General features: G+C 39.3%; 2 protein-coding genes across 4 annotated transcripts in view; both read right to left on the reverse strand.

Annotated features, from left to right (window-relative positions):
• Positions 1–126: 126 nt before the first annotated feature.
• Positions 127–6,595, reverse strand: btbd3a (BTB domain containing 3a). 2 transcript variants are annotated; one of them, XM_042485746.2, is made up of 5 exons: positions 6,444–6,595; positions 4,951–5,163; positions 4,211–4,301; positions 3,718–3,836; positions 127–2,992 (listed from the first exon to the last, which is right to left on the reverse strand). In XM_042485746.2, the coding sequence occupies exons 2-5, from the start codon at positions 5,100–5,102 to the stop codon at positions 1,960–1,962; spliced, it is 1,395 nt and encodes a 464-aa protein (XP_042341680.1). In that variant the 5' UTR covers positions 5,103–5,163; positions 6,444–6,595; the 3' UTR covers positions 127–1,959. The 2 variants fall into 2 exon arrangements, with proteins under 2 accessions (XP_042341680.1, XP_042341681.1); XM_042485747.2 differs by having other exon boundaries at positions 4,951–5,190; positions 6,444–6,590.
• Positions 6,596–7,949: 1,354 nt separating this feature from the next.
• Positions 7,950–26,578, reverse strand: part of strn (striatin, calmodulin binding protein) — a 54,622-nt gene continuing 35,993 nt past the window's right edge. Inside the window, exons 8-18 of one of the 2 annotated variants that reach the window (XM_088075174.1) lie at positions 23,836–23,949; positions 21,900–22,043; positions 21,322–21,458; positions 20,263–20,438; positions 19,230–19,277; positions 18,304–18,425; positions 18,047–18,214; positions 16,848–16,988; positions 15,908–16,009; positions 14,769–14,855; positions 7,950–13,593 (exon numbers count right to left, since the gene is read on the reverse strand). In XM_088075174.1, coding sequence (XP_087931300.1) covers positions 13,424–13,593; positions 14,769–14,855; positions 15,908–16,009; positions 16,848–16,988; positions 18,047–18,214; positions 18,304–18,425; positions 19,230–19,277; positions 20,263–20,438; positions 21,322–21,458; positions 21,900–22,043; positions 23,836–23,949 — 1,409 coding nt within the window. In that variant the 3' untranslated portion in view covers positions 7,950–13,423. The remainder of the gene's footprint in view (positions 13,594–14,768; positions 14,856–15,907; positions 16,010–16,847; positions 16,989–18,046; positions 18,215–18,303; positions 18,426–19,229; positions 19,278–20,262; positions 20,439–21,321; positions 21,459–21,899; positions 22,044–23,835; positions 23,950–26,578) is intronic. The other variant, XM_088075175.1, reaches the window with a different exon arrangement.

The following is a 26,578-nucleotide window of genomic DNA, read 5'->3' on the forward strand; positions in this document are numbered from 1 at the left end:
ATACAGAAAGTTTGTGAAAAAAATTCCATGACTTTAAAAAATAAAATAAAAAATCGGGACGTACTTTTTTTCCATTAGCGTATGAACCCCGACACCTGCTGGATTCACAAATAAACTGAAAAAAAATCCACTTGAACCTTTTATTTCCAAATTTTGTCACCACATCACATTCATAAGGCCACCGACTCTCACTGCACATTCCTGCTGGAATCAGAAAACAGGAAACAAAACATCCAAAAATACGTTTCTTCAAGTTAGAGTCTGATAAAAAAACAGTTTTTGTTCTCCTCCATTTTCAAAGAGAGTATACGAAGAAGTGTGTCAGCACACAAACACGAAATATTTACACACGACAGTAACGAAACACAAACTCAGCATGGAAAACAAACGAGGTTTTTCAAAATAAAAGCACAGGAGCTGTAGACAGTAGGAGCGACGTCTGAGACAATGCAACACAAAAAAAGATCAACGTTATTAGAGCTGAAATCCTCCCAGGTGAGCTGTGAGGCTGCAGGTGCACAGGTAAGAGTTTCAGGTGGATTATGGGTGAAATGTCCCTTTAAATCACCACAGAAGAAGAAGCGGGAGCACCAGAGGAGGGCGACAGTTTGTGTGAAATCGAGTATAAAAACAGACGGGATGTTTTCAGCTGTCAGATAACAAATATAAGAGTGTGTCAGTCAGTTTAAATACCAAAAAAACAACCGGAAACGACACGTTTTACGGTCCTTCAGTAACAGGAATGTTTCCACGTCTTCAAAAATTCAACTTTTCACGTCTCGTGTTTCTCTCATAGATATGAAAACTTTCTCTTCATGGCAAGAAACTGAAAACTTGGTTTCTGCGCGGAGATGACGACAGCGCCAATGATGCGTCAAACAGACTGCAGCTGTTTTTTTTTCAAATGTAATTAATTCGATGCGTTTGTTCGCGCCGCTTGTTGCTCATTAAGCCTTTGAAACTCGAGCAAATTAGCGTAACTTTTCTCAAAAACATGGAAAGAAGGAAATGAGCAACCAAAGAAAGTACCTAAAAAATAAGCAAGAAATAAGTTACGAGAATATTTCCTTGAATTTCTAAAAAGAAAAAAATGAAAGAAAAAAAATTAAGAAAAATGAATTTTTTTTTCTAAAAAAAATCCATATTTTTTTAAAGAAAAAAAATCAACAAAAATGTTTAAAGAAAAAAAATTCACGCGATGTTGTCATGTCACACAGCGGTGCATATTAGAGCTACGTTACGTTGAAAGCTGCATAAATAAATTTGCCGTCATGTTCCGAGATTACTGTAACTGTTTCCTGCACACACAAAAAAACAAGATTTCTACTAATTTCATGACTTCCCCAAATTTTCGGTGACCGGGAACCCTGGCAGTCGCTGTCTGGGTGCAGAAAACTCTTCTTTGGATAAAAACACGTAGATTTTACTGCAGTTTGAACACGTTAACTCTCGTTAAACGTCTGTGTTCGGGACATTACGGACAGACTGCTTTATGGAAATATTGGATTTTTATACGATATTTGCATCACTGTGATGAAGCACTTTAATTCATCCGACAGTCTCAGAGTCTCCATGTTTCATCCTCGTATGCACTTTACACATTTACTTTTCTGGAAAATGTATTTAATTCTTATCAATAATCGCAATATAAAACAACGTATATCACGATTTCATCGCTGTATCCAATGGCGACCGATAACTCGCAGGTTTGTTTAAAGTCCTGCTTTACGAAGACAACGATGACGCGACGACAGCTGCCGGGAAACGAAAACATCGACAGAAGGAATGTGAGGATTCAGACTTCTTGAAATGGCCTCGAAGGCTCGGCAGTAAATCCGGGAGTCCGTCCTCCAAAAGCAGCTTCCCGAGGACTCGTCTCCACGCTTTCAAAGTAAAAGTCTCCATGGCAGTGAAGCAGGAATCTCTGCGGCGGCGGCGGCGCCCTCCGTGCCGCCCGGCTCAGGCGTAGAAGATGAGTTCGGGGATCTGGCCTCCCTGCACTCCGGTGCCGTTGGTGCTGTCCGAGGAGCACTGGAACTGGAAGGTCACTTTCCCGCACTGCACCTCCGTCATGCCCTCCTGGCCGAAGTAGCTGAGCTCGTTGCCGTCGAGCACCACGCTGGCGGTGTAGAAGGTGTCGGGTTCGATCTGCACCGGGTAGTCGAACCACACGGGGAAGGTGCTGCTGGAGCCGTCCGAGAAGTACTTGATGATCCTCTGCGCCATCGGCACGCCCTGACGCTTCAGCTCGATCTTGGCGCTGTACTCGGCCGACCCGCAGCTGGAGCCGTACAGGCCGAAGCCGGCGATGAAGACGCGTTTGTCCACGGCGAACTGGATGCTGTCGCAGCGGCCCCGATACCGCCACTGGTTGCTCCGGTAGGCGCAGGACTGGAAGCGGTGGCAGCGCTGCGGCGCCAGGCCTTTTCGAGGTTTGGTGCAGAACAACAGTTCGGGCTTCTTGGCGGCGGTGTACCACAGGAAGATGTCGTTCGTCTCGTTGAGCGTGAGCACGCCGGACTGCGCCGCTCCGTTTGCGAAGTCCTCCAGCACCATGGTGGGGATGCGGATCAGGTAGATGGCCTTCCCCAGCACCAGACGCTTGTTCTCGATGGTCGGCGTCAGGTCTTGTCGTTGACACTCGGCCTCCGCCCAGTTTAGCGCCGCCTCGAACACCACCATCTCTTTGGCGTTGAGCGTCTCCCGCCGCAGGATGCTCTCCAGCGTCTGGGCGTCGATGTCGCAGAAGCCTTCGGAGCGCAGCGCGAGCTCGGCCTGCGCGTCGATGACCTCCCAGCAGCGCTGCGTCAGGTCGGGCTCCTCGAACAGGCAGCTCTGAGACAGCAGCACGCAGGCGTTCTTGGCGCTCAGGCTGGTCTCCAGGAAGTTGACGCAGGCCCGCGCCAGGTGAGGCACGATGTACTTTTTGGCAGCGTAGAGTGTGGCGAGCACTGTGTCCGCGCACAGGTCGATCTCGTCGCAGTAGATGTACCTGTGAAGGCAGGGGGCGGAGTCAGTGCGTTCACACGATCACAGTTCTGCTCGTTTTTATGCTGAAATAAAACCAGATTTCAACACTTCCTGCTGCTTTTCTATTGACAAGTTACCATTTCTGCAGAGCTGTGATACTCAACCTACGGCCCACGGGCCAAATCCGGCCGCTGATAGGGGGCCACAGTCATTTTCTCATTTACAGTAAAAATAAAGTGATTGACACCTTATGGACACTAAAAGGACAAAAACAATTCACAGCGTCAGAGACATAAAACAGCATCAAAATAGAGCTTGTTGATCAAAAAAAGAGCCAGAGGACACAGCCGAGACACTAATGTCCTAAAATCCTTAAAATGTCCTAAAAGCCTAGACATGTCCATAAACTCCAGAAGAAAATCCTTGAAACATCCTACAGATGTCCTAAAATCGAGAAATGTGCTAAAATCCCCCAAAATGTTTTAAAACCCTAGAAATCTTGAAAATGTCCTTAAGTCTTAGAAATATCCTAAAATTACTGAAATGTCCCCAAATCCTACAAATGTCCTAAAACTGAGCAACATACTAAAATCTGAAAAATGTCTTAAAATCCTAGAAACTGTCCCCTGACCTCCTGTCATTTTGGAAACATGTCCCCCATGTAAAGACAGTCGAGTGTCCCTGCTGTAGAGACAGAGCTAAATGTCCACAGTCCAACAGCACTGAATGAATCGGAGGCGGACGTACTTCAACATGGCGAGGAACGAAGGCGGCTCCACGTCAGGGATCCGGATCTCGTCCTGATCCTCCGCCAGCTCTCCGTAGAACATGGCGTGGAAGACGGAGCTGCCGACGGCCAGGACGTACTGACAGAGCAGAGGGACAACATGGACGCCATTAAAGAGACGGTGTCTCCGGTCACAACAGATACAGATCTGATCTGAACCTGCATCTGACTTCATCTCAGATTTTCACAATTTGTAATTAAAAAAAGATAATTATGGTGTAATCGAGTCTTTTAACGAGGAAACTTTTTTTAACGTCCAAACTCTTCTTTTGTTTTTTCTGCTTGTTACTCGTGTCCCGTGTTCAGCCTCCTCGCCTCATTTGAGCTAAACCAAAAAAACCATATCTGTCTTTGGTTAAATTTTGTCTCCAGTGTTGTGGAGACAAAAAGACATCGACGGTCCGAGCCGCAGAGCTCCACCCGCCACCTTTCAAACCGTGTCCAGGACTTTACCTTGTGTCCCGGGACTCGCTGCGTGCCGCCGGGCGGCCCGACCACGAAGTGAACATCCGCCATCATCTCATTGTTGAACATGACTGAATTCCTGCAAGAACAAAAAAACTGTTAACACTTTATGTTACAATATAGTAACAATTTAAAAATTAACAAGAAATTAGCAAAAAAAATAGAAAATTTCCTGGAAATAAAAAATAAAAGGAAATGACCAGAAAAGTGCTTTCTACTGAAAAAGAATCAGCATTTTTCCCTGTAACATAATTTTGAATATATACTTATAATAATTCTCTAAATATAAATATAGATTTCTTTGCCCATTTATTGGCCCCCTCTTTTAAAAACTAATTTTCAGGAAAACGCTATACTACGTCCAAAAAAGACATCTACGTGACGTCCAGAAAAGACATTGATATGACGTGCATATTCATCTTCTCTGGATGTCACATAGATTTCTTTACTGGACATTTGCAGGATATTTCGTATTCCCTTTGTAACAGACAACAGCTGTTACGTTTGTGGGAAATTTATAACGTTTGTGGATTATTACATTAAAAGCTGCAGATTTGTATCACATTCGTGGTTAATTACGTTTGTGGTTTGTAACGTGTTCTCGGTGTTACAGGGATGTCGTACGCTGTAAAGCCCTCTGAGGCAAACTGTGATTTGTGATAATGAGCTTTATGAATAAAGTTGACTTGAACTGAAGACAGCGGCTGTGCGAGGCGGCGGTCCTTCACCTCTCCCGGATGGTCGGGTACAGGCCCTGCCAGCTGCAGCAGCCCGGAGCGGCGGCGGCGCTGATGTTGTTGTTGGTCAGATTCTGCTGCTGGAAGTGCTGGATGGACGAGGAGGGGACCAGCTTCTTAGTGGGAAACAGCTCTGCAGCCATTATCTTCCTGTCAGACCGCAGGCCGGCTCATGGCAGCTCCGGGGCCGGACACGGGCTCAGTCTGAAGCCGGAGAGAGAAGTCAGAGTCCTGCAGTCAGGAGAGGTCGGCCTATTATCAGCACAATGTGCTTCAATTTACTGAAGTTTGTTTCAGCTGGAGCTTTTCATTTTTATATAATGCTGGAAAGTTTAATAAATAATAATAAATCATATGTTTATTACACTCCAACACACCATGGTCACATGACACTGTGTCAGTGAACTATGAGGGCAAAAAACAAACCACAAAAAAAGCTAAATAATCGATCTTTAATCGTAATCAAAATAAAATGTTCAGTTAATGGTGGTATTGATTTTAGGTTTGAGGCTCGGACCTTTGCTGGGAGGACATTTTAGTACCTGGACCTCTGTGAGTTTTAGTAGAATAGGTCCTCCAGCTGGTGATGCTGTTCTACAGTATATTTGTCATGTTCAATGTCTGACAGAAAATAAATATTTAACCTAAATGAACCTGATGATATCTTCATATCTCACTGAGGAGTCAAAGGAACCTTTAAGCTCCACAGAAACACTGATCTGATGTCGTGTTATATATTATACGATATCCACTGATATGAAAAAATATTGTAATAAGACTTTTTTTCATATCGCTCAGCCCTACCACAGCCTCTCTTTTTTTTAAAAAAAACTTTATATGTATTCAATATAAAAACACACGGACATTGGAGATGTTTACAACCTAATCACATACTTCTCATCTTTTTGGTCCTTTCAGGTCCACATTCAACATACTGAGTAAAGAAAAAAAGTACAGAAAAATGTAAAAGTATCACAAATCAGTAATAATAACAATAACAGAAGTATATTATTATTATATTATTATTATAGCGTCTTACGGTTTTGTACTTTATTAAAAGCATTTATGTTGTTTCTTGTTTTTGTCTCTTCGATCAAACTGTTGATCGATACACTCTGAATCACATCAGATTTGTTTGAAATCTGCTTTATCAATAAAATCTGATGGACTGAGAATAAAAACTTTATTTAAAGTCTGGATGTCACGATCTCGCTGAGCTAACTGAGCTAACATGACGGCCGAGTCAACTCCAGCCGCGGATTCACTCAACACCGCCTCCGTTAACACCACGACACATAATCCAGAGTGAAAATAATCCAGAATAAAATCGGCCGGTGAAGCCGGATCGATCAAACCTTCGAGCTTTCCTCTTAACTTTAGCACGTCGATGCTAGTTAGTTAGCGGACTGACTCAAAGGTCGTTTTCAGACTGAATTTCGCGGTCAGCGTGAATTTATTTGGCGAATATCTCCGTCTCTACTTACTTAAATGTCGCTCAGAGGTGTTAGAAATCATGTCTTTTTGTCCAGATTTAGCAGTTTTTCAGCAGTTTGTCGGCTCAGCTTTGTTTACAGTGTTAGCTGACTTCTTCTGCTGCCGTTCACAGGCAGAGTGAGCTCATCAGCGGCGCCGCGCCGCCGCCTGCAGGCCGGACGGTGTAACGACACCCAGCTGCTGGTTTTTGGTGTTTGGTTTGTTTGTTCAAAACAATTATAAAACTATTTTAAATACATTGTGTTTTATTTTATTCATCTTATTTTAGCGCGATCCAGCACATGATTTACTTAACATAATAAGTTAGTAGTTACTTTACAAATTAAGATTATTCTGAGAAAATATCATCTAATAAACTACATTATGATGAATTACTATAAATTGAGCCACTTGGTGTAAAAGTACATTAAATGGGCCATTCTTGACCCAAGCTGGCCATTGGTTGTTGACTTTTATACTTTTTCTCCGCCTTACGCAAATGTATTTCCTAATTAATATTTTTTTCTTTGTTGTATTTACAGTATGTTTTATAAATGAAATGCCTTCATAACTTCATAACTCCAAACTCTTTTCATTTTCATTTTTTTCTCACTTCTGCGAATAAAGACTACCATGATGTCATAGCACACAGCTTCCTGTATGAGTTGCTGCATTTTGAACATGTAAAGCTATGGAGAAAAAAAGATCGAGATACTGAGTTCACATGAATGAGAAAGACACAAGGTCGCAGTGACCTTGCCCTTTTAACACCAAATTCTACGTGGATGAGGTAACGGTGATCTTGACCTTTGACTACCAAAATCTCTCATCTAATCAGTTCATCACTGAGTCCAAGTGGACGTTTGTGCCAAATTTGAAGAAATTTCCTCAAGGTATTCTTGAAATTTCGTGCTCAAAAGAATGAGACACACTAGGCCATAATGAGCTTGACCTTTAAACCACCAAAATCGAAACAGTTCATAGTTGAGCCGAAGGGGCTTTTGTGCCAAATTTGGAGATATCGTGTTTACAAGCAATGTAAGCAAGGTAACACTGACAATAAACTTTGGCTACCAAAATCTAGTCACTTCATAATTGAGTCCAAGTGAACATTTGTGCCAAATTTGAAGAAGTTACTTTTAGGCAATCTTGAAATATCGTGTTCACAAGAATCCGACAGATGAGGTTATAGTGACCTTAACCTTTTAACCATCAAAATCGAATCAGTTCATACATGAGTCCAAGTGAACGTTTGTGCCAAATTCAAAGAAATTTCCTCAAAGCATTCATAACACATCACGTTCACCAGAACCGGACAGACAATGTAACCGTGGCCTTGACCTTAAAACTACCGAACTTAAAACTACCGAAGTTCAGCGTTGAGTCCAAGTGGACGTTTGCGCCATATTTTTAAGAAATTCCCTTAAAGTGTTCTTGAGATATCACGTCCACTGGTGCGAAGGCACAGAAAAGCATCAGTGCTGGTGTGTGTATAAACAAACGTCACCATCATGATATACAACATATTCCTTTATTGTTATTTACTGATAAAATCTGTCACGCTCCCATTTTGAAAAAAAAGAACAACAATGAAAAAGTGAGACAACACCTGTATGTACTTTATGTACAGCCAGATTAGCATCTATAATCTCTCTTTAATAGTTTCACTGTACACATTAAAGGACAACAATCATTTACAGGCAAACTGAACAGCTTTTATTCGGTTTGAAGGTTCAGCTCTGCTTTTGGCCACTGAAGACGAGAAAATATAAATGTGAAGAGTTCAGCTGCCGACGTCACTACGGGCTCGTGTTACTGCTGATGTAGTGTGAGTGACGATAATCAGCTGCGATGGTTTATAATTAAAGTGTAACATGGTAAATTTTTGGCAAATACATTGATTCTGTTGCTCGGAAAGTGAAATAAACAGGTGAATAGAGTCTGGTGTAATTTGGGTTTAAGATTCTGGATTATTTGAGGTTAAATAAATGAGACAAAATATGCAGAAAACTAGAATTTCCATCCTAATTTCTGTCCTAATAAGAGAAGGAATTCTTACAGCAAAAAAACACCAACACGTGGTCACAGTGACCTACGATCACCAAAATCTTATCATATAATCATTATTTCATCCTTGTCTCAAAGTGGATGTTTGTGCCAGATTTTAAAAATTCCTTCAAGGTGTTCTTGAGATATTGTGTTTACAAGATGTGAGGTACACATAAGGCCACAGTGACCCTGACCTTTGACCTATGCCCACCAAATTCTGATCAGTTCATCAGTGAGTACAAGTGGACGTTTGTGCAAAATTTGAGGAAATTCTGTAAATGTGTTCTTAAGTTGTTGCCTTTGAGAGAATGAGACGGAGGCAAGGTCACAGTAACCTTGACCTTTGACCATCAAATTCTCATGATTTCATCTTTGAGTCCGAGTGGACATTTGTGCCTAATTTGAGGAAACTCTCTGGGGATTCTTAAGATACTGCATTAACAAGAATGAGATGCAAAGTTTGACCTTGCCCTTGGCCATCAAATACAAATCAGTTCATTGGTGATTCAAAGTGGACGTTTGTGCCAAATTTGAAAAAATCCCTTAAGGTGTTCTTAAGATAGTGTGTGTACAAAAAAGAGATGGTCGCAAGGTCACAGTGACCTTGACCTTTGAACACCAGATTCTAATCAGTTCATTCTTGAGTCCAAGTAGATGTTTGTGCCAAATTTTAAGAAATTCCCTCAAGGTATTTTTGAGATACCATGTTCACGAGAATAAGAAGAGAATAAGATGGATGCAAGGTCACTGTTACCATCGGCCAAATTCTACGTAGTTCATTTATAGGCTGCATTGAACATTTGTGCCAAATTTTGAAAAATCCTCAAGGTGTTCTTGAGATATTGTGTTTACAAGAATGAGATGGACACAAGCTCATCATGACCTTTGACCATCAAAATCTAATCAGTTTATTGATGAATCTAAGCGGACGTTTGTGCCAAATTCAAAGAAATTCCCTCAAGGCGTTCTTGAGATATCGCTTTCACAACAATGGGATGGACAACCAACCCGAAAACATATTAAAAACGTCATTTTTTTAGGTTTGAATTTTAAAAAGTGCCGTACTGTCACACAAACGTGAACAGATGTTTTCAATGAACATTTCCTCCAAAGTAACATTTCTGTTATCGCGCTCAGATTGAGATGAAGCACCAAACCACCAGACCTCGCTCATTTCCTGCACAATTTTAAAAGAAAAAAAAAAAGCTGAAAATAAAACTGCAGCCGCTGACTTTCTGTGTTTGCACGTCCCATAAATAATGTTTGATCTTTCAGCTCAACTCGATAAACGATTCACCGACTTCGCTTTCAAATTTACCTTAAAATTACACCACATTTATAAATAGATCTGCTTTAATATTTAAAAACTGTACACGTATCTGTTTGCCCTTTTTGTTTTTTTACACCGTCTCACTTTAAAGAAAAGCGACAAAGTTTCCCTCCACCGCGCGAACGCAGCTGCAAGTCCGAGATGATCATTTTGGTAAAAAGCAAAAAACCAAAGTGTTATGTAGTGCTGCGAGGTAAAGTCATGTACATCTTACAACACCAGCAGGAACCCCAAAGGAATAAACTTCACTTTTCAAGTAAAACAGAGAAAACATCTTTAAAAAAAATATCTACCTGTATCTTACAAGTCTGTCACCAAACACAAAGAGTCGTTTAAAAAACTAGTAATCGCTCCAAATAATAACAATAATTACACAAAATACAATATTTTCAGGCAGTCAGCATATAAAGCGTTTACAAATCTCCGGGTTCGGGAACTAAACAGCTTAAAGTGTCGCACTATCGTTATTTCACAACAAAACGAGCTAATTAGCATTAGCAACAACAAGGTTTAGTAGGAGGCATCTCGTCGTCTCGAATCTTTTGGCTTCAATTTGGCGTTTTTAAGTCATTAATAAATATGATAAAAAAAAAAAAAAGAAAGAAATGAGGAAAAGCGTCACTGCAGGTTTTGTTCTGGCTGCAGTTTGTCACCATAAATAGACGATAAAAGAAGCAGCAGGTTTTTTAAATCGAGCCGCAGTTTGATAAAAAACAACTGAAACAGAAAAGATTCAGCCCAAAATATTTCACACACGTGAGGAAATAAAACATCTGACACGATTTCTTTAAAAAATATGGGAAAAAAAGGCAATAAGCAGCTAAGAAGAAATGGCCCTAAAATGAGACATTTGCAAAAAGTACGAGAAAATTACCTGAAAATTGGTTAAAAAATGAAGTAAAAAATGAAAAAAAAACCCCATAAAAAATTATGACAACTCTTCAGCATAATTTTAAATATGCACTGTAATTATGATAATTTGCTACAATATAAATATAGCTTTTACTTAGCATTTTTCTATTTTCCCTAGACATTTTTCCCTAGCTTTTCGAAAATAATTTTCTAAATCTACTAATTTCTTGCAAATTGAGGAACATTTCTTACTAAGTTACTTTTGGCCTTTTTTCTCCATGTTTTTTCTTTTAAAAAGAAATACTCGTGATACTTGTGAAAAATGTGTGAAAGCAGCTAAAAAAAAAAAGGTGTCACTCCGGGTTTGAAGGGTGAACCGGTCAAAAGTTCGAACCTGAAATATTTTGGTTATTTCAGATTCAGCGGATGCTTTTAGGTGAGAGTTCACGTCGGAGAAAAGCTCTTCGTTTAATCTACGAATATGAAGGTGTCACCTGCCAACAGGTGCGTTTACAGGCGGAGACTCGGTCATCAAGAACAACGTGTCGCTTCTGTCAAAAACACTCGAAGAGTTTCGTTTCCAAATATCCTGCGTGTCGTTTATCTTCTGTCAGTCTGGGCTTAATAACGGAAACAAATTGGTTTGATTTCTTTTAAATACAGAAGGAAGGCAACGAACAACAAGGCCAAAAAAATAGTAAAATTTTTTTTTAAAATTACTTGGAAATATGCACAAAAAACCCAAGTAAGAAACAGGAACATGCATATATATAATTATATATAATTATATATATATAAATTTATATTTATACTTTTTCCCTTCTGGAACATACTATTAATTAGAAAAATTACTAAAACTATAAATATACTTTTTGGGGAACTTTTTTTTAAATTTCTGGGTAATTTTTTCTTGTTTTCAATATTTTACTAATTTCTTGCAGTTTCAGGATATTTCTTGTATAGTTGCCCCCCCCCAACGTTTTACAAAAAAACCCACAAAATTTCGGTTCCAGATTAAAAACTGTTGTTGCCTGACCTCCGTTTTCTTTAAAAATGACCAAAAATTAAACCATTAAAAACAGCCCGAAACTGTCGAAACAGAAACTGTTGTTGGATTTTCAGATTTCCGCAGGTCCTTGAACACATCATGTGTTATTATACAGGTTTGTGAGACAAAAGTTTGTGACTTTTGTCAAAATTTTCAGGCTGTATTTAATTTGAGGTTTTTCCAGGCCTGGAATTTATACATTCATTTCCATGTTTTCCATGACCGTAATAACTCTGATATTCTACAGAAAAAGTCTTTTTTTTGTGCACGTTTGGTGCACAAATGTTCATTTTTCTTTATAACTTAATTGAAAAAGGTAAACTTTCATATTTTATATTTTATATTTTATATATTCATTACAGGTAAATCAAAATATTTCAAGCTCTTTTTTTCAGTTTTAATTAGGATGATTATGGCTCACAGAAATCAGAAATATATCAAATTATTTCCTAAGATCATTAGAAAAAGTGCTCGTCTGTATTTTTGGGGCTGGTGTTTGTTTTTTTTTTTTTAAATATATTTATATCATTTTTTCTTGTTGAAGGCCATAATTATAAAAAAGTTTAAAGCAGAATAATAATTGCTACATTTCATGCAGTGAATCTAGAATATATCAAATTTTCACTTTTTTCAAACAACTGATGAACTTTTTCGCAATATTTTAACTCTTTGAGATTATTTTTCGTAACATTTCTCACTGCTGCCTAAATTCGCTGATGTGCCTCCAAACCCCCGACACGTTTGTTTTGTCACGAGCGTAAAAATAAAAGTGTTTGTTGTCGTTTGTGACGTCGTTTTGTGTGTTTGTCGCATCGTCTAAAGATCTCTTTGAGATGAAACTCTTCAGGTGTTTGAGATCTGAGTCTCCGCCTCCGCCGCCACCACGGGGGTCGCCGACTCCAGAACAGCTAAAGGTCGTGACCTTTGACCTCTTACCTCCCAGTGTGGGCATTTAGGGGACGAACCTCGACCGCTCCCCAAAATCAGACGGATTCAAAAGTCTTCTTCATGCTGCAGGCGACGACAGAAAGAGGAAAAAAATAATAAAAATCACAACAAACGAATTCAAAACGCAAGAAAATAATTTTGAGTGTGACGTCATCAGGAGGTGACGTCATCAGGAGGTGACGTCATCAGGAGGTGACGTCAGCGCTCACACGAACATCAACGAGGCGAGCTCGATGAATTCGTGACACATTCGGACTTTTTAAAATCTGACTGTAAAGGAGGAAAATCATTTTTCTTTCGGAGCTAAACGGTTTGATGGCGTGAAGAAAAAAGGCACATTATCATGAACGAGAATTCGAAGCGACACCGACGCACGCGGGCGTTTTTTCGCGACTGTTTTTTGGGTCAGTGAGAGTTTTAAAGAAAAAATAAAAGAAGATTCCAGCTTTACCAAAATGTACCAGGAGTTCCTGTTTTTTTTTGTTTTTTTTTTACTTTTTGCCACTTCCTGTTTCATTCAGCGTCTCGTCCAGAGGTTCGTTTGTTTCGGGACCCGGGCCAGCCTGAGTCCGAAGAGGGGCGGGGCGGCGTGGAGGTCAAATAGTCGTCAGATGTTAAAAGAGCCGTCCGGCTTCACTGTCACCTTCAGTTTCCTGCATCAAGACGACCTGCTCCTCCTCCTGCTCCTCCTGCTCCTCCTGCTCCTCCTCCTCCTCTGTGGCGCTCCTCCCGTCCTCTGAGCGCCACACTCGGCTGCCGTCGGGTCATACGAACACCTTGGCGAGCGCGTCGGCCCCGGCGCTGCCGATGTAGCACTTGGTGGGGTGGAACGCCACGTCGTGGATCGACTCCTCGAACTTTTTGCGGTGAGCGGTGAACTCCTGGATGCACGTCTTGCTCTCCATGTTCCACAGACGGATCGAGCAGTCGTGACCTGGAGGAAGAGACAGAGAGAGGAAGAGGAGGATGAAGAGGAGGGTGAGCGTCAGGCTCAGGACTATGGAGGACTGAAACTGACAAAATAAAAAATTTAATTAAATTAAAAAATAATAATAAACAATAACGATAAAAAAATAATAAATGACCGTCAGTCTCAGGACTATGGAGGACTGAAACTGACAAAATAAAAAATTAAAATTAAATAAAAAAGTGTTTAAAATATATTAAAAAATAAATAAATATGTCAGTAAATGATAAAGGACTGTGGAGAACTGAAACTTACAAAATAAAAATAATAAATAAATTAAAAAAATAATAACAGAAAAAATAAAGAAACAAAGAAAACAAATAAATACATAAATGTGTTAATAAATAACTATATAAGGGTGTAAGAATTCGATAGATAAAGGTGACCGTCAGGCTCAGGTCTAGGGAGAACTGACAAAATAATTAAAAAAAAAAAAAAAAAAAGTCAATAAATAAATGAAAATGCCAAAAATGCCAAAATGTATTTAATTTCCCATATAATTTTCCATTTTATTTCTATATATATATTTATTTATATATATGTATTTTAACTGGTACATCAGTCTCAAACATTTTTTTCAGTGGTATTTCCTGTATGGAGAACTGAAACTGGCAAAATCAAAAATAAATAAATATGTCAATAAAGAAATGAAAATGCCAAAAATTACAATATTCATTTAATTTTCCCAACTATTTTTCATTTTATTTATCAGTTTATTCATTTTCGTATTTATTTGCTTATTTATTTCTGTATTATTTTCCACTTTTATTATTTCCACCATGCAAATACCCAAATAAGGGGGCTGGCTGGTGCGCAACAGGGGTGTCAACTTTGCGCCTGTTGGTTGATCGACATCAGAGTGCATATAAAAATAAATCAGCAAATAAATAAACAAGTAAATATGTTGATAATTAAAATGGAAAATTAGATGGGAAATTAAACAAACATTGTAATTTTTGGCGTTTTCATTTACTTATTGACATATTTATTTATTTATTTATTTTTGATTTTGTCAGTTTCAGTCCTCCATAAAGGAAATGCCACTGAAAAAAAATGTTTGAGACCGATGTACCGGTTAAAATACATATTAATGTTCAAATATTCTGAATTTGTCGGACAGAATTTGGCGGCGGGACACTCACTTCCAGACATGAGGTACAGTCCGTTCGGATCCACGGCGAGACTCGTGACGGAGTCCAGGTGAGCGACCATCGAGTGGATCAGTTTACCTTCAATTCAAAACAGAGACAGACGAGGAAAGTTACGTTACTGTCAAACTCTGAATTTATAATTGCAAAGAGATTTTTTACATCGAGCTCATCAGTGCCGGTTACAATCAGTTTGGTTTTTTTTCCAAGGAAATGTCAACAACATCACTTCATGCACTTTAAAAAGGACAAATCGGACTAAATTAAAATGAATGTTGCAGTAAAACAGCTGTTTATCATCATTAAACTGAAGAACTGTCCAAAATCTGAATCAGGTTTATTATATATATTATTGTTATATATTATACTGCAGCTTTTCAGATACAAGCAGAATAAAATTTGCACAAAAAAAATTAAAAAATAAAATATATATATTCAATAGCTCATTTTTTTAATTGCTTGACTGCCCTTATCTTTGAAAACATTCTCTTTAATTTTATTTTTATTAATTTATTAACCAAATTAATTTAAATAATACGTTATTTTTTTTACCGTACCTGTCCTTTTTTACATTCTTTAGTTTTTATTGATTAATCAATTCATTCATCATGTTCCTTCCGATATCCGTTCATCTTTAAAAACTTTTTTAAAAAGTTAAATTTAAATATTATAAATGAACATACTGTTTTTTGCTACAGCTACTGTTTAAAAAGGTTTCTGTTACGTTGAAGGTTTTCTGTATTTTTTATTTTTTTCATAGCTGGAGTTTAGACTCGAACCTCGCAGCCAGAAATCATGAAATCTGTCTGAAACTCAAACACAGCGATGATAATCTCGTGTTTAGATCAATAAAAGCATCAATCATCATATTAATTATGTGATTATAAAAACAGTCTGATCCCAAACTGTGAAACTGGCTGATTTAGTTTCTCTTCCCTGAAATTTGCTGCAGGATTCAGAGAGAAACGCTGAGCTGTGAGTTTTTTCTGGACTGAGTGGGATTATTTACGATTAAAAAAACACAATTTGACTTGTTGAATTATTGGCATGTTCCTTTAAATGTGGCTTCTGCGCAGCAGCTGGCGTTGGCGGCGTTGGCGGACGTGGCGGCGGCGGTGCTGATGGCGTGTTACCTGTGTTATTATCGAAGAACTGGATGTGCCGGTCCTCCTGAGCTGTGATGGTGATTGGCAGCGTGGGATGACTCAGCACTTTGTTGATCTTGCAGGGAGCCTCTGCGAGTGGGCGGACGTGAGAAGGACGACATTAGCATTTAATATCGACAGTCTGAGCGCTTTGTGAGCGGCGGGTTCCTCCGACGGGAAAATTAACCGTTTGAAACCTGCACAAACTGGCCTGATTTCTTTCAAAAGCATGAGAGGAAGAAATGACCCAAAAATCAGCAAGAAATGATCAAGAAGTACAAGAAAATGTACAAGAAAATAACCTGAAAATTAGTTTAAAAAAAAAGAAAAGAAAAAGAAATGACCTGCTATAATATAATATATAATAATGACCCAAAGATCAGCAAGGAATTATCAAGAAGTTCAAGAAAAGGACCTGAAAATTAGGTTAAGAAAAAATTAAAATAAATAAATAAATAAAATAAATTTTTTAAAAAATAAAATAAAAATTAAGTTTCACCCCAATTTGTTTTTTAAATTTATTTTTCTTAAAATTGTTCCCGAGGTTTTTTAAAAATAATTTCCTTAATATACCAATTTCTTGCATTTCTTACAAAGTTGCTCGTGTCTTTTTTCCATGTTTTTGAAAGAAATTCTCACCAATTTACTGAGAATTTTACGGTTTCACTATTTATGAACGGTGTCTGAAAGCAGCACGAGGAAGGAGGACGGGGACAGACAACATACGGGGACAGACAACATACGGGGACAGACACAACATACGGGGACAGAGACAACATACGGGGACAGAGACAACATACGGGGACAGAGACAACATACGGGGACAGACACAACATACGGGACAGACACAACATACGGGACAAAACTGCGATCTGATCAGAAACAGCCGGACAAAATCAAAACGTGACAAAAATCTCGTCCCGGTCACCTGGCGGTCCGGCAGACTCCAGCGTCAGGACCAGCTGCTGCGTCTCCATGTTGAAGAGTCCAATGTGTCCGCTGGTGAAAGACGTCACCATGTGAGCCGGCTCGCTGCTCACCAGGTCCACCGAGGTCGGCACGCCCAGGTCTGACACACACACACACGCACGCACGCACGCACGCACGCACGCACGCACGCACGCACACACACACACACACACACACACACACACACACACACACACACGTTTAGGAGTGAGGGCATGTCAAATAATTTTTTAAGCAGTGGGGGACTTTTTTATTTTGGCTTTAGGAGAGGGACATACAACTTTAAATGGCTTTATTTTTTATTTAATTTACTGCCCATTTGTCAAGAAAGCATTTCTTTAAAGGCCTGTTTTCTTATATATATATTAAGAAATATTTTGGCTATTTTTTTTACTCTATTTATGGTGATTTTTAAAATAAGAATGTCTGTTATTTTTTTCTTTACATATTTTTGGAGATTTTTAAAGAAAAAAATTTGGCCCCAAAGATATATTGTATTTATTTTACAGATGATTTTAAAAGGAAACGTGAGTTTGAAATATAAGCTTTCTTCTATAAATATACGCTTCTTTTTCCTCAAAATCTTTTGGCAATTTTAAAGGAGAGAAATTTGCAGATTTTTTCTTGGAAAATTTCCGGTGAATTTTAAAGAAAACATGCCTCCCAAACTCGCATAATTTCTTTTATAAAAACTTTTATCTTTGATTTAAAAAAAATAAAGTAAATCCAATCTTTAAGGGCAACAAATGATTTTTTTCTTTACATTTATTTTTTATGAATTTTAAAGAAAAAAAGAAAAAAAAATTGATAATAAATTTTTGGTAATTGGAAGGCGTGCTTCATTAAAAAATCACCAAAACGACTTCATGTCTCACCACCAGAAACTGTAAAAATATTAATTAGTGCTGAATTTTTTAATTTTCACATTTCACGGTCCCTGGACACTTCATGTGTTAATATACAGGTTTGTGAAAAACTTTCACACAGGACGTGTCCTCTGAGAGGGCGTGTCCTCTGAGAGGGCGTGTGCTCTGAGGGGATGTGTCCTCTGAGAGGGCGTGTCCTCTAAGGGGACGTGTCCTCTGTGGGGACATGTCCTCTGAGGACTGTGGACTTAATGATCTCTGCTGAGCCAAAACAACAAATAAAGCCTCTCACCTCCTCGCTCGTTGAAAACAGCGAGAGACGGCGAGGTGTCGGCGGCGTTCCACAGCCGGACCGTCCCATCAGCCGAGCAGGACAGGAGGCGCTGGTGGGCCGAGCTGTAGACCAGACCCCACACCGAGTCTGTGTGACCTAACAGCGCCCCCCGCAGGACGGAGGGCTCTGACGGAGAGAGAGGAGAGACGTCAAAGTCTTTTCCTGCAAAGTAATAAGTTTAAGTAAAATCAGTGTCCTGCTACGCTGGAACGTACCATACGAGTCGTAGGGGTCGATGTTGGGGTTGGGGGTGTTCCAGCTCTGGATGGTGCCGTCGACCCCCCCGCTGAAGCACTGCTCCCCGCTGGAGCTCATGGTGACGCACAGCACGGCGCCGCTACACGAGGGAGGAGGAAAACATCTTTAACTTCAACAATTTCATTTAAGACGCAAAAGCACTGATACTCAACCAAATCTGGGCCCGAAACAGCGCCAGGTGGCCCCCCAAACATTTTCTAATCCACAATAAAAATAAAGTGATTCACACTGTGAGTAGTTTCTGTCCTTTTAGTCTCCATAAGGTGTCAAAGTGCAAAAAAGAGCCAGTGGAGGATCCCCCACACCCCCGACAGAGGTCCTAGACAAGACACTATGTCCTAAAATCCCAGAAATGTCCTGAAATTTAAAGAAATGTCCTGAAATCCCAGAAAGTTCCTAAAATCCACCCAAATCTCCTAAAATCCCAGAAATGTCCTGAAATAAAAAAATGTCCCAAAATTTGAGAAATTCCTGAAAATACTTGAAATGTCCTGAAATCCTAAAAAGTTCCTAAAATTCCAGAAAAGTCCTATATTCCTAGAAACATCCTGAAATCCTAAAAATGTCCCGAAAAGTTAACAAATGTCATGAAATCCTAAAAATGTCCTAAAATCCTAGAAAGTTCTTAAAATCCCCCAAAATCTCAAGAATCCCAGAAATGTCCTGAAATAAAAAAATATATAATAATATAAAACACAAAAACATGAAAAAAGGTTCTGGTTGGAAAATATTAAAGTTCTCTTTCAGATAATTAACCGGTCTTTACACCTTTTTTCTTGAAATTAACCCAAAATTGATCTCAAACCTGATCGTATATAAACATTCTGCCGTTGAACTTGACCTCCGATTTTTTTTTTTGGTAAAATAAAAGTGAGAATCTCACCTGTGAGCTCTGAATGTGTAGATGGGCTCCACGTCTAACGCAGCACACCTGAGACAAGAGTTTCAGACCCAAACACATGTAAACACGAAATACGACGACTTTTCAGAAGCATTCGATGATATTAGCAAAAAGTTACAAGAAAATTACCTGAAAATTAATTGATTAAAAAAAAGAAGTAATGACCTCAAGAAAGTGCTAAAAAAAATATTTTTTTTCTTTTTTTTTTTTTTTCCTGTAACATAATTTCTTAATATATAATTAAAAGAATTTTTAGTTTTCTGGACACCCCATCGTTATTTTTAAATATTATTATAATCTTACAAGCTAATTTTCAGATTATTTTCTTGTCACCTATTATTCATTTTTTTGCAGTTTGTTGGATATTTCTTGCCAAGCTGATATTTTTCTTGTGTTTTTGAAAATAAATCAAACCAGTTTGCTCAGGTTTCAGAGGCAGATCAAAGCTAAAGGTTTGTTCATTTAAAAAAAATGCAAAAAAAAAAAATTGAAACTGAAAGTTTGAGTTTTGATATTAAATAATAATATCAAAAAACATTCTCAAAATAAAAAAAAATGTGGGAAAAGGTTCATTAAAATATCATTTTGATTTAATTCTGATATTCTTTTAAATAAATTACATATTTGTAATCTATAATTTCATATTTAAGGTCTTACTTTAGTAGCAAATTTTTCTGATTCTTTTCAGATTTTTTTCTCTGATTTTTTTTCACTTTCAGATCATATTTTCTCATATTGCATTTTTTGTTTGTATTTTTCATAACGTATTTTTTTGTTTGTATTTTTTCATAATGTATTTTTTTGTTTGTATTTTTTCATATTGTATTTTTTTGTTTGTATTTTTTTGTTTGTATTTTTTCATATTGTATTTTTTTGTTTGTATTTTTTCATATCGTATTTTTTGTTTGTATTTTTTTGTTTGTATTTTTTCAGATCGTATTTTCTTTTTTGTATTTTTTCAGATCAAATTCCTTTATTGGTGTGTGACTAAATGAAGTACGTCTCAAAGTCTCACTTCTTGGCGGGCGCCGTCTTCTGCAGGTTCCACAGTTTGAGCGTGTGATCCTCGGAGGCGGTGACCAGGACCGGCTCCACCGGGTGGAAGGCGAGACTCCGCACAGAGTCAAAGTGGCTCCGCAGGGTGAACTTCGGGTTCCAGGTTTTCCTCAGAGCATCTTTGTTGTTGGTGATCTGAGGACGGATGAGGGGACGAGTCTCAGTTATAATAATTCACTCTTAAAAGCAGAAAGACACGACGCTGCGCTCCTTTAGGACGTTAAAACTCTTTATTTTTATTTATTTAAACGTATACGTGCATGTTTGTGACGTATTAACAAAAATAACGTCAGAGAACAGACTGTTTATCAACTCACGTGTGTCGAAATTTAAATATTTAGCTGATTCAAAAATATTATTTGTCACGTCTAAAAGCAGAAACAGATAATTACTCGAAAATCTACAGAGGTTTTTCATATTAAGATGACGAGGATCATAGAAGGAAGTTTAATTCGAAACATTAAAACGCGTTTCAGTAAAGGAATTCTCTGAAAAACGAATTCAGACGCAGCTCGAATATTATTCAGTTTAAAAAGAGGAATAAATAAAAGATAATGGGACATTCTGAACTGTCTGAGTCACAGTAATGCTGGTTTTTTCTGTTGTTATTGTTAAACTTAATATGATTAATATGAAAAAAAGATCCGTCAACGTTATCTAAAGCAAGCTGAACATCAGCAACAGTGTTTAAAAAACAATAACAATACTCATATAATAATACAGTTATAATGATAATAATAATAATAATAATAATAATAATAATAATAATAATAATAATAATAATATGTTGTAAATGTTGTTGTTGGTATTATATTGATTAATTTATGTTTATATATTTAGATTTATCTCCTCACCTGTGTCCAGTTTTGATGAGTGCTCGTTTTTTAGGGGACGACTTCTGTTTTTGTTTATTTGTAAAAAAACTTTTTGTGTTAAAGTTTTGGTTGTCTGAAAAGAGCCACAGATAGTCTGATTGATTGATTGATTGATTGATTGATTGATTGATTGATTGACTCACGTCGTACGCCAGGCTGTCTGCCTCGTTGGCGACCGTCAGCCCAGCCAGTTCTCCCAGTCCCAGCTCGTTGGAAACCGCCTCGTCCACTCTGCCCAGTATGAACGACTTCCCAGACGACGGCAGGAACGTCATCGCCTCTACGGAGACAGAGACAGAGACAGAGGCGGAGACAGAGTCAGAGACAGAGACAGAGGCGGAGACAGAGTCAGAGACAGAAGCAGAGACAGAGACAGAGGCAGAGACAGAGGCAGAGACAGAGGCAGAGACAGAGGCAGAGACGGAGACAGAGACAGAGACAGAGACAGAGGCGGAGACAGAGTCAGAGACAGAGACAGAGGCGGAGACAGAGTCAGAGACAGAAGCAGAGACAGAGACAGAGGCAGAGACAGAGGCAGAGACAGAGGCAGAGACAGAGGCAGAGACGGAGACAGAGACAGAGACAGAGACAGAGGCAGAGACAGAGACAGAGGCGGAGACAGAGACAGAGACAGAGGCAGAGACAGGAGTTTTAAAGTGAAAATAATCTGCGTGTTTGACAGTTGTCGACAGTCAGTGAGCCGAGGAGGAGGACAGGTTACCGTCTTCAGGGCGTCCCAGCTCGTGCTCGCTGAGTCTGGGGACGGCGGGACGGGACGGGGGCGTCACGGGCGGCTGCAGGGAGGGGAGCTCCTCAGCGTCCCGCAGGTTAGCCAGCATGTCCTGCAGCTTCGACCGGTTTGGTCCTGCAGGACGTGGAGGACACAGGAGACAAAAATCAGAGGAGGAAACAGAAATATGGAGTCAGGAAATAATAATAACAATAAAAATAAATAATAATGATAAACGTATTTCTATAGCACCTTTCATACCAAAAATTCTGCCAAATGTGGTTTACAAGAAAAAGATTACATGCACTAAGTGCTTCACATGAAAAGACAGAAATACAAAATAAAATCTGCATGAAAAATAAAATAAGAACACACTGAATTAATCTTCACATGGATAAAAGCTAACACCTGCGAACACTGGTGAATAAGATAAAATATGGAAGAAAACTGAACGCACACAATATATTACGTAAAATAAAATAAATACAATAAAACCCACTGACACGAATAAAAATAAGGCGAGAAATAGAGTGTGTAAAATACAGACCAACAATGAAAAAGATGTTCAGGACAGAAAGAAAAATGAAGGCAAAATAAGTGTCGAGAGTTCAAACTGTCAGGAAAAAGAGAATAAAATGATTATGAAGGAGGGACGTAAAGCAGCAGCTCTGCAGAGGACCGAAGAGACAAGATGAAGAAAATTACAACAAATAAGAAAAAATAAGAAAAAAATAAAAAATAAGAAAAAATAAGAAGAAATAAGAAAAAATAAAAAGAAATAAGAAAAAAAAATAAAAAAATAAGAAGAAATAAGAAAAACGTCTGCAGGAGAAAACAGAGGAAACGCAGCCGCTGCTGTTTGGTAAACTGCAGAATTCATCAATGCAAAGACATGAAGAGACAAACAGAGACAAACAGAGACATGTAGAGACAGAGACATGAAGAGACCAAAAGGGACATGAAAAGACAAACAGAGACATGAAAAGACAAACAGAGACATGATGAGACAAACAGGGACATGAAGAGGGACAGGGATAACTGAGACATTATGTCAGCAGTATCATTGGTTTCAAGTAAAGACGATTCCTGTTCGTGGACACAGTAGGACGACTGATGGATTTAAAGAAAAGTAGAAATGAAAAGTGTTTAAGTGAAATTATGTTACGATTTTGTTTTTGAAAATAATTTGAAATTATGTTACATTAAAAATATGTTTTTGCTGGATAATGATTTTAAATATATCATTTTAAGGATTATAAATGAGGTACAGAACATAAAATTACGTCAAAAAGGCATTACAGTAAAATGACATAACAGAAAAGGCCCCAAAATTGAGTAAAAATGAAACCTGATGTGGATCAGCTGTTTCAGGGTTTGGGTCCGAGCGAAACTTTGGGACTTTAAGGGAAAAATGTCGGAGATCTACGTGAAGGAAGAAGATATCAGCAGAGCTGAGCCCTGACAGACCGAGAGGAGGGAAAACAGAGACACTAAAGGAGGCGGAGGAGCAGAGAGGAGACAAGGAGACGAGGAGGGGCAGAGATGAGACGAGGAGACGAGGAGGGGCAGAGATGAGACGAGGAGGGGCAGAGATGAGACGAGGAGACGAGGAGGGGCAGAGATGAGACGAGGAGACGAGGAGGGGCAGAGATGAGACGAGGAGGGGCAGAGATGAGACGAGGAGACGAGGAGGGGCAGTAATGAGACGAGGAGACGAGGAGGGGCAGAGATGAGACGAGGAGACGAGGAGGGGCAGAGATGAGACGAGGAGGGGCAGAGATGAGACGAGGAGACGAGGAGGGGCAGAGATGAGACGAGGAGGGGCAGAGAAGACACGAGGAGACGAGGAGGAGCAGAGAAGAGACGAGGGGGGACAGAGATGAGACGAGGATGAGGAGAGAGGATGAAGGCCGGCTGCAGGACTTACTCTTGACCCCCTTCTTGCCCTTGCGCTCCTTCCTGTACTGCTCCTTGAGCTGGGCGATCAGTCCCTGGTCCACGTCCCAGGCCAGCTCGCCCAGAGGAGACTGCTCTTCCTTCTCTACAGGCCAGCAGGAGCAGGAGGAGGAGGAGGAGGAGGAGGAGGAGGAGGAAGAGGAGGAAGGTGGGGCAGAAACCTGTTGTAAGTTCTGGATGCTCTACAGAACTTATCTAAGTTAACCCTTTAGGGCCCGCTTTAAACATTATATATCAATATTATTTTCTACTTTGAACTTTAACCAAAAACATACTTTTAAAAAAAAATCACCAAAATGACGCCATTTATCACAGCCAGAAACAGCAAAAACTTAGTTGGATTTTCAAATTTTCGACGATACTTGAACACACGTCCTTTCAATATTCTCACGACTGTTAAAACACGTAACGAGCACCGTGAAACACTGTTCACGAACTCTTACTCTGAGCTCGTCGTGACGCTTTTAGACTCGAGGAAACACGAACATAACGCGCTCGAAGTCTCGAAAGGTCCAACATACAAGTAAAACACGTAAAAAGGTGCTCGACATTCATGCTGGAGGACGTGAGACAAACACGAATGAACACAAGACAAAACGAGATGAGACACGACAAACAACAGCTGAAAATGAACCTCTGCAGTTCTGCAGGGAAATGTTCTCGTAGGAGAGCGGCACGGTCAACGTTAACGGTGACGCAAATAACACTTCACCAGCATCATCACGTCTCTCATGGGGACGACTCTGAGACAGACGAACGTCTCTGCAGCCACCACAAATGTCCTCAAAGTGTTGAAACATCCAAGTAATGTCCTAAAATCCAACAAACGTCCTAAAATCAAACAAACGTCCTAAAATCCTACAGACTTCAAAAAAGCCAAGAAATGTCCAAAAATCCCAGAAAAGTCCTGAAATGCTAGAAATGTACGAAAATCATAATTTCAAATTCACAAAATTCATAAAATCAAAGAAACGTCCTAAAATCCAAGAAATGTAGTGAAATCCTAGAAACATCCATAAAATCTGAGAAATGTCCCAAAATCCAAGAAATACAGATTTTTCTGCTGTCACTTAACCTTTGAAACAAATTGGAAAGATTTATTTAAAAAAAAGAAGAAGAAAAAAGAAAAAAGGCACAGACCAACTATTTGACAAGAAATGTCAAACAATTTTTAACAATTAGTTGGGAAAAAAAGAAAGACGAAAAATATAACAAATACTAGGAAGAAATGTCCAGAGAACAATAGTTAGAATTCATTTATATTACAATTTTTAAAATATACTATAATTTTAAAATTATAAAAAAAAACAAAACTAAATGTACATTTTAAAAATAAATCAGCATTTTTTGGTGTCATTTTCTTTTTATCTTATTTTATTTTCTTGTACCTTTTTTTTTTTTTTAAATAATTTTTGACGAATTCCTGTAAAGTTGCTTATTGCCTCCCCCCATGATTTTTCACGGAAGAAATCGAACCAATTTTTCCAGCTTTCAAAGGGTTAAGTTAAAGGATTTGCCTTCGTCTGACGACTGAAATGATGATGAAAGAATAAACATTTTCTGCAGATGCTCAGAAGGCTCACGAGGAAATCCAAAAAAGACAAACACGCAGAAATCTGCAGGAAAACGACGCTGAGACAAACAACAGTGACGTGTCGGGTCGTAGAGGTGGCGTGGGTTCGACAAGAAAAGCCTTCAGAAACAAAAAAATGTGTTTTATAACACAGCCAAACACAGACACACACACACACACACACACACACACACAGACACAGACACATACACACAAACACACACACAGACACATACACACAGACACACACACACACACAGACACAGACACACACACACACACACACACACACACACACACAGACACACAGACACACATACACAGACACACAGACACACACACAAACAAACACACACACAAAAACAAACACACACACACACACACACACACACACACACACACACACAGACACACATACACAGACACACAGACACACACACACACACACACACACACACACACACACACACACACACACACACACACACACACACACACACACACACACACACACACACAGACTGGTTTTGTCTGTGACACAAACAGCAGCTCGACAAATGATTGTTTCACAGCTCAGAATAAAAAGATAAGAGAGAAACGCACAAAGAGTTTTCCTCTCGGGGCTTTGACAGTGTGTGTGTGTGTGTGTGTGTGTGTGTGTGTGTGTGTGTGTGTGTGTGTGTGTGTGTGTGTGTGTGTGTGTGTGTGTGTGTGTGTGTGTGTGTGTGTGTGTGTGTGTGTGTGTGTGTGTGTGTGTGTGTGTGTCTGTGTGTGTGTGTGTGTGTGTGTGTCTGTGTGTGTGTGTGTGTGTGTGTGTGTGTGTGTGTGTGTGTGTGTGTGTGTGTGTGTGTGTGTGTGTGTGTGTGTGTGTGTGTGTGTGTGTGTGTGTGTGTGTGTGTGTGTGTGTGTGTGTGTGTGTGTGTGTGTGTGTGTGTGTGTGTGTGTGTGTGTGTGTGTGTGTGTGCGTGTGTGTGTGTGTGTCTGTGTGTGTGTGTCTGTGTGTGTCTGTGTGTCTGTGTGTGTGTGTGTGTGTCTGTGTGTGTGCATGTGTGTGTGTGTGTGGTGAGACCTGCTGCACTGAGTCAGCACTCCTTTACAACTCTCTGCACTGTGAAGTGTTGAATCACAAACTGCGTGGGGA

This window comes from Plectropomus leopardus, chromosome 3 (genome assembly GCF_026936395.1).
Source record: "Plectropomus leopardus strain MGB_pleo_1.0 chromosome 3, ASM2693639v1, whole genome shotgun sequence".
In the NCBI taxonomy this organism is placed as follows: Eukaryota; Metazoa; Chordata; class Actinopteri; order Perciformes; family Serranidae; genus Plectropomus; species Plectropomus leopardus.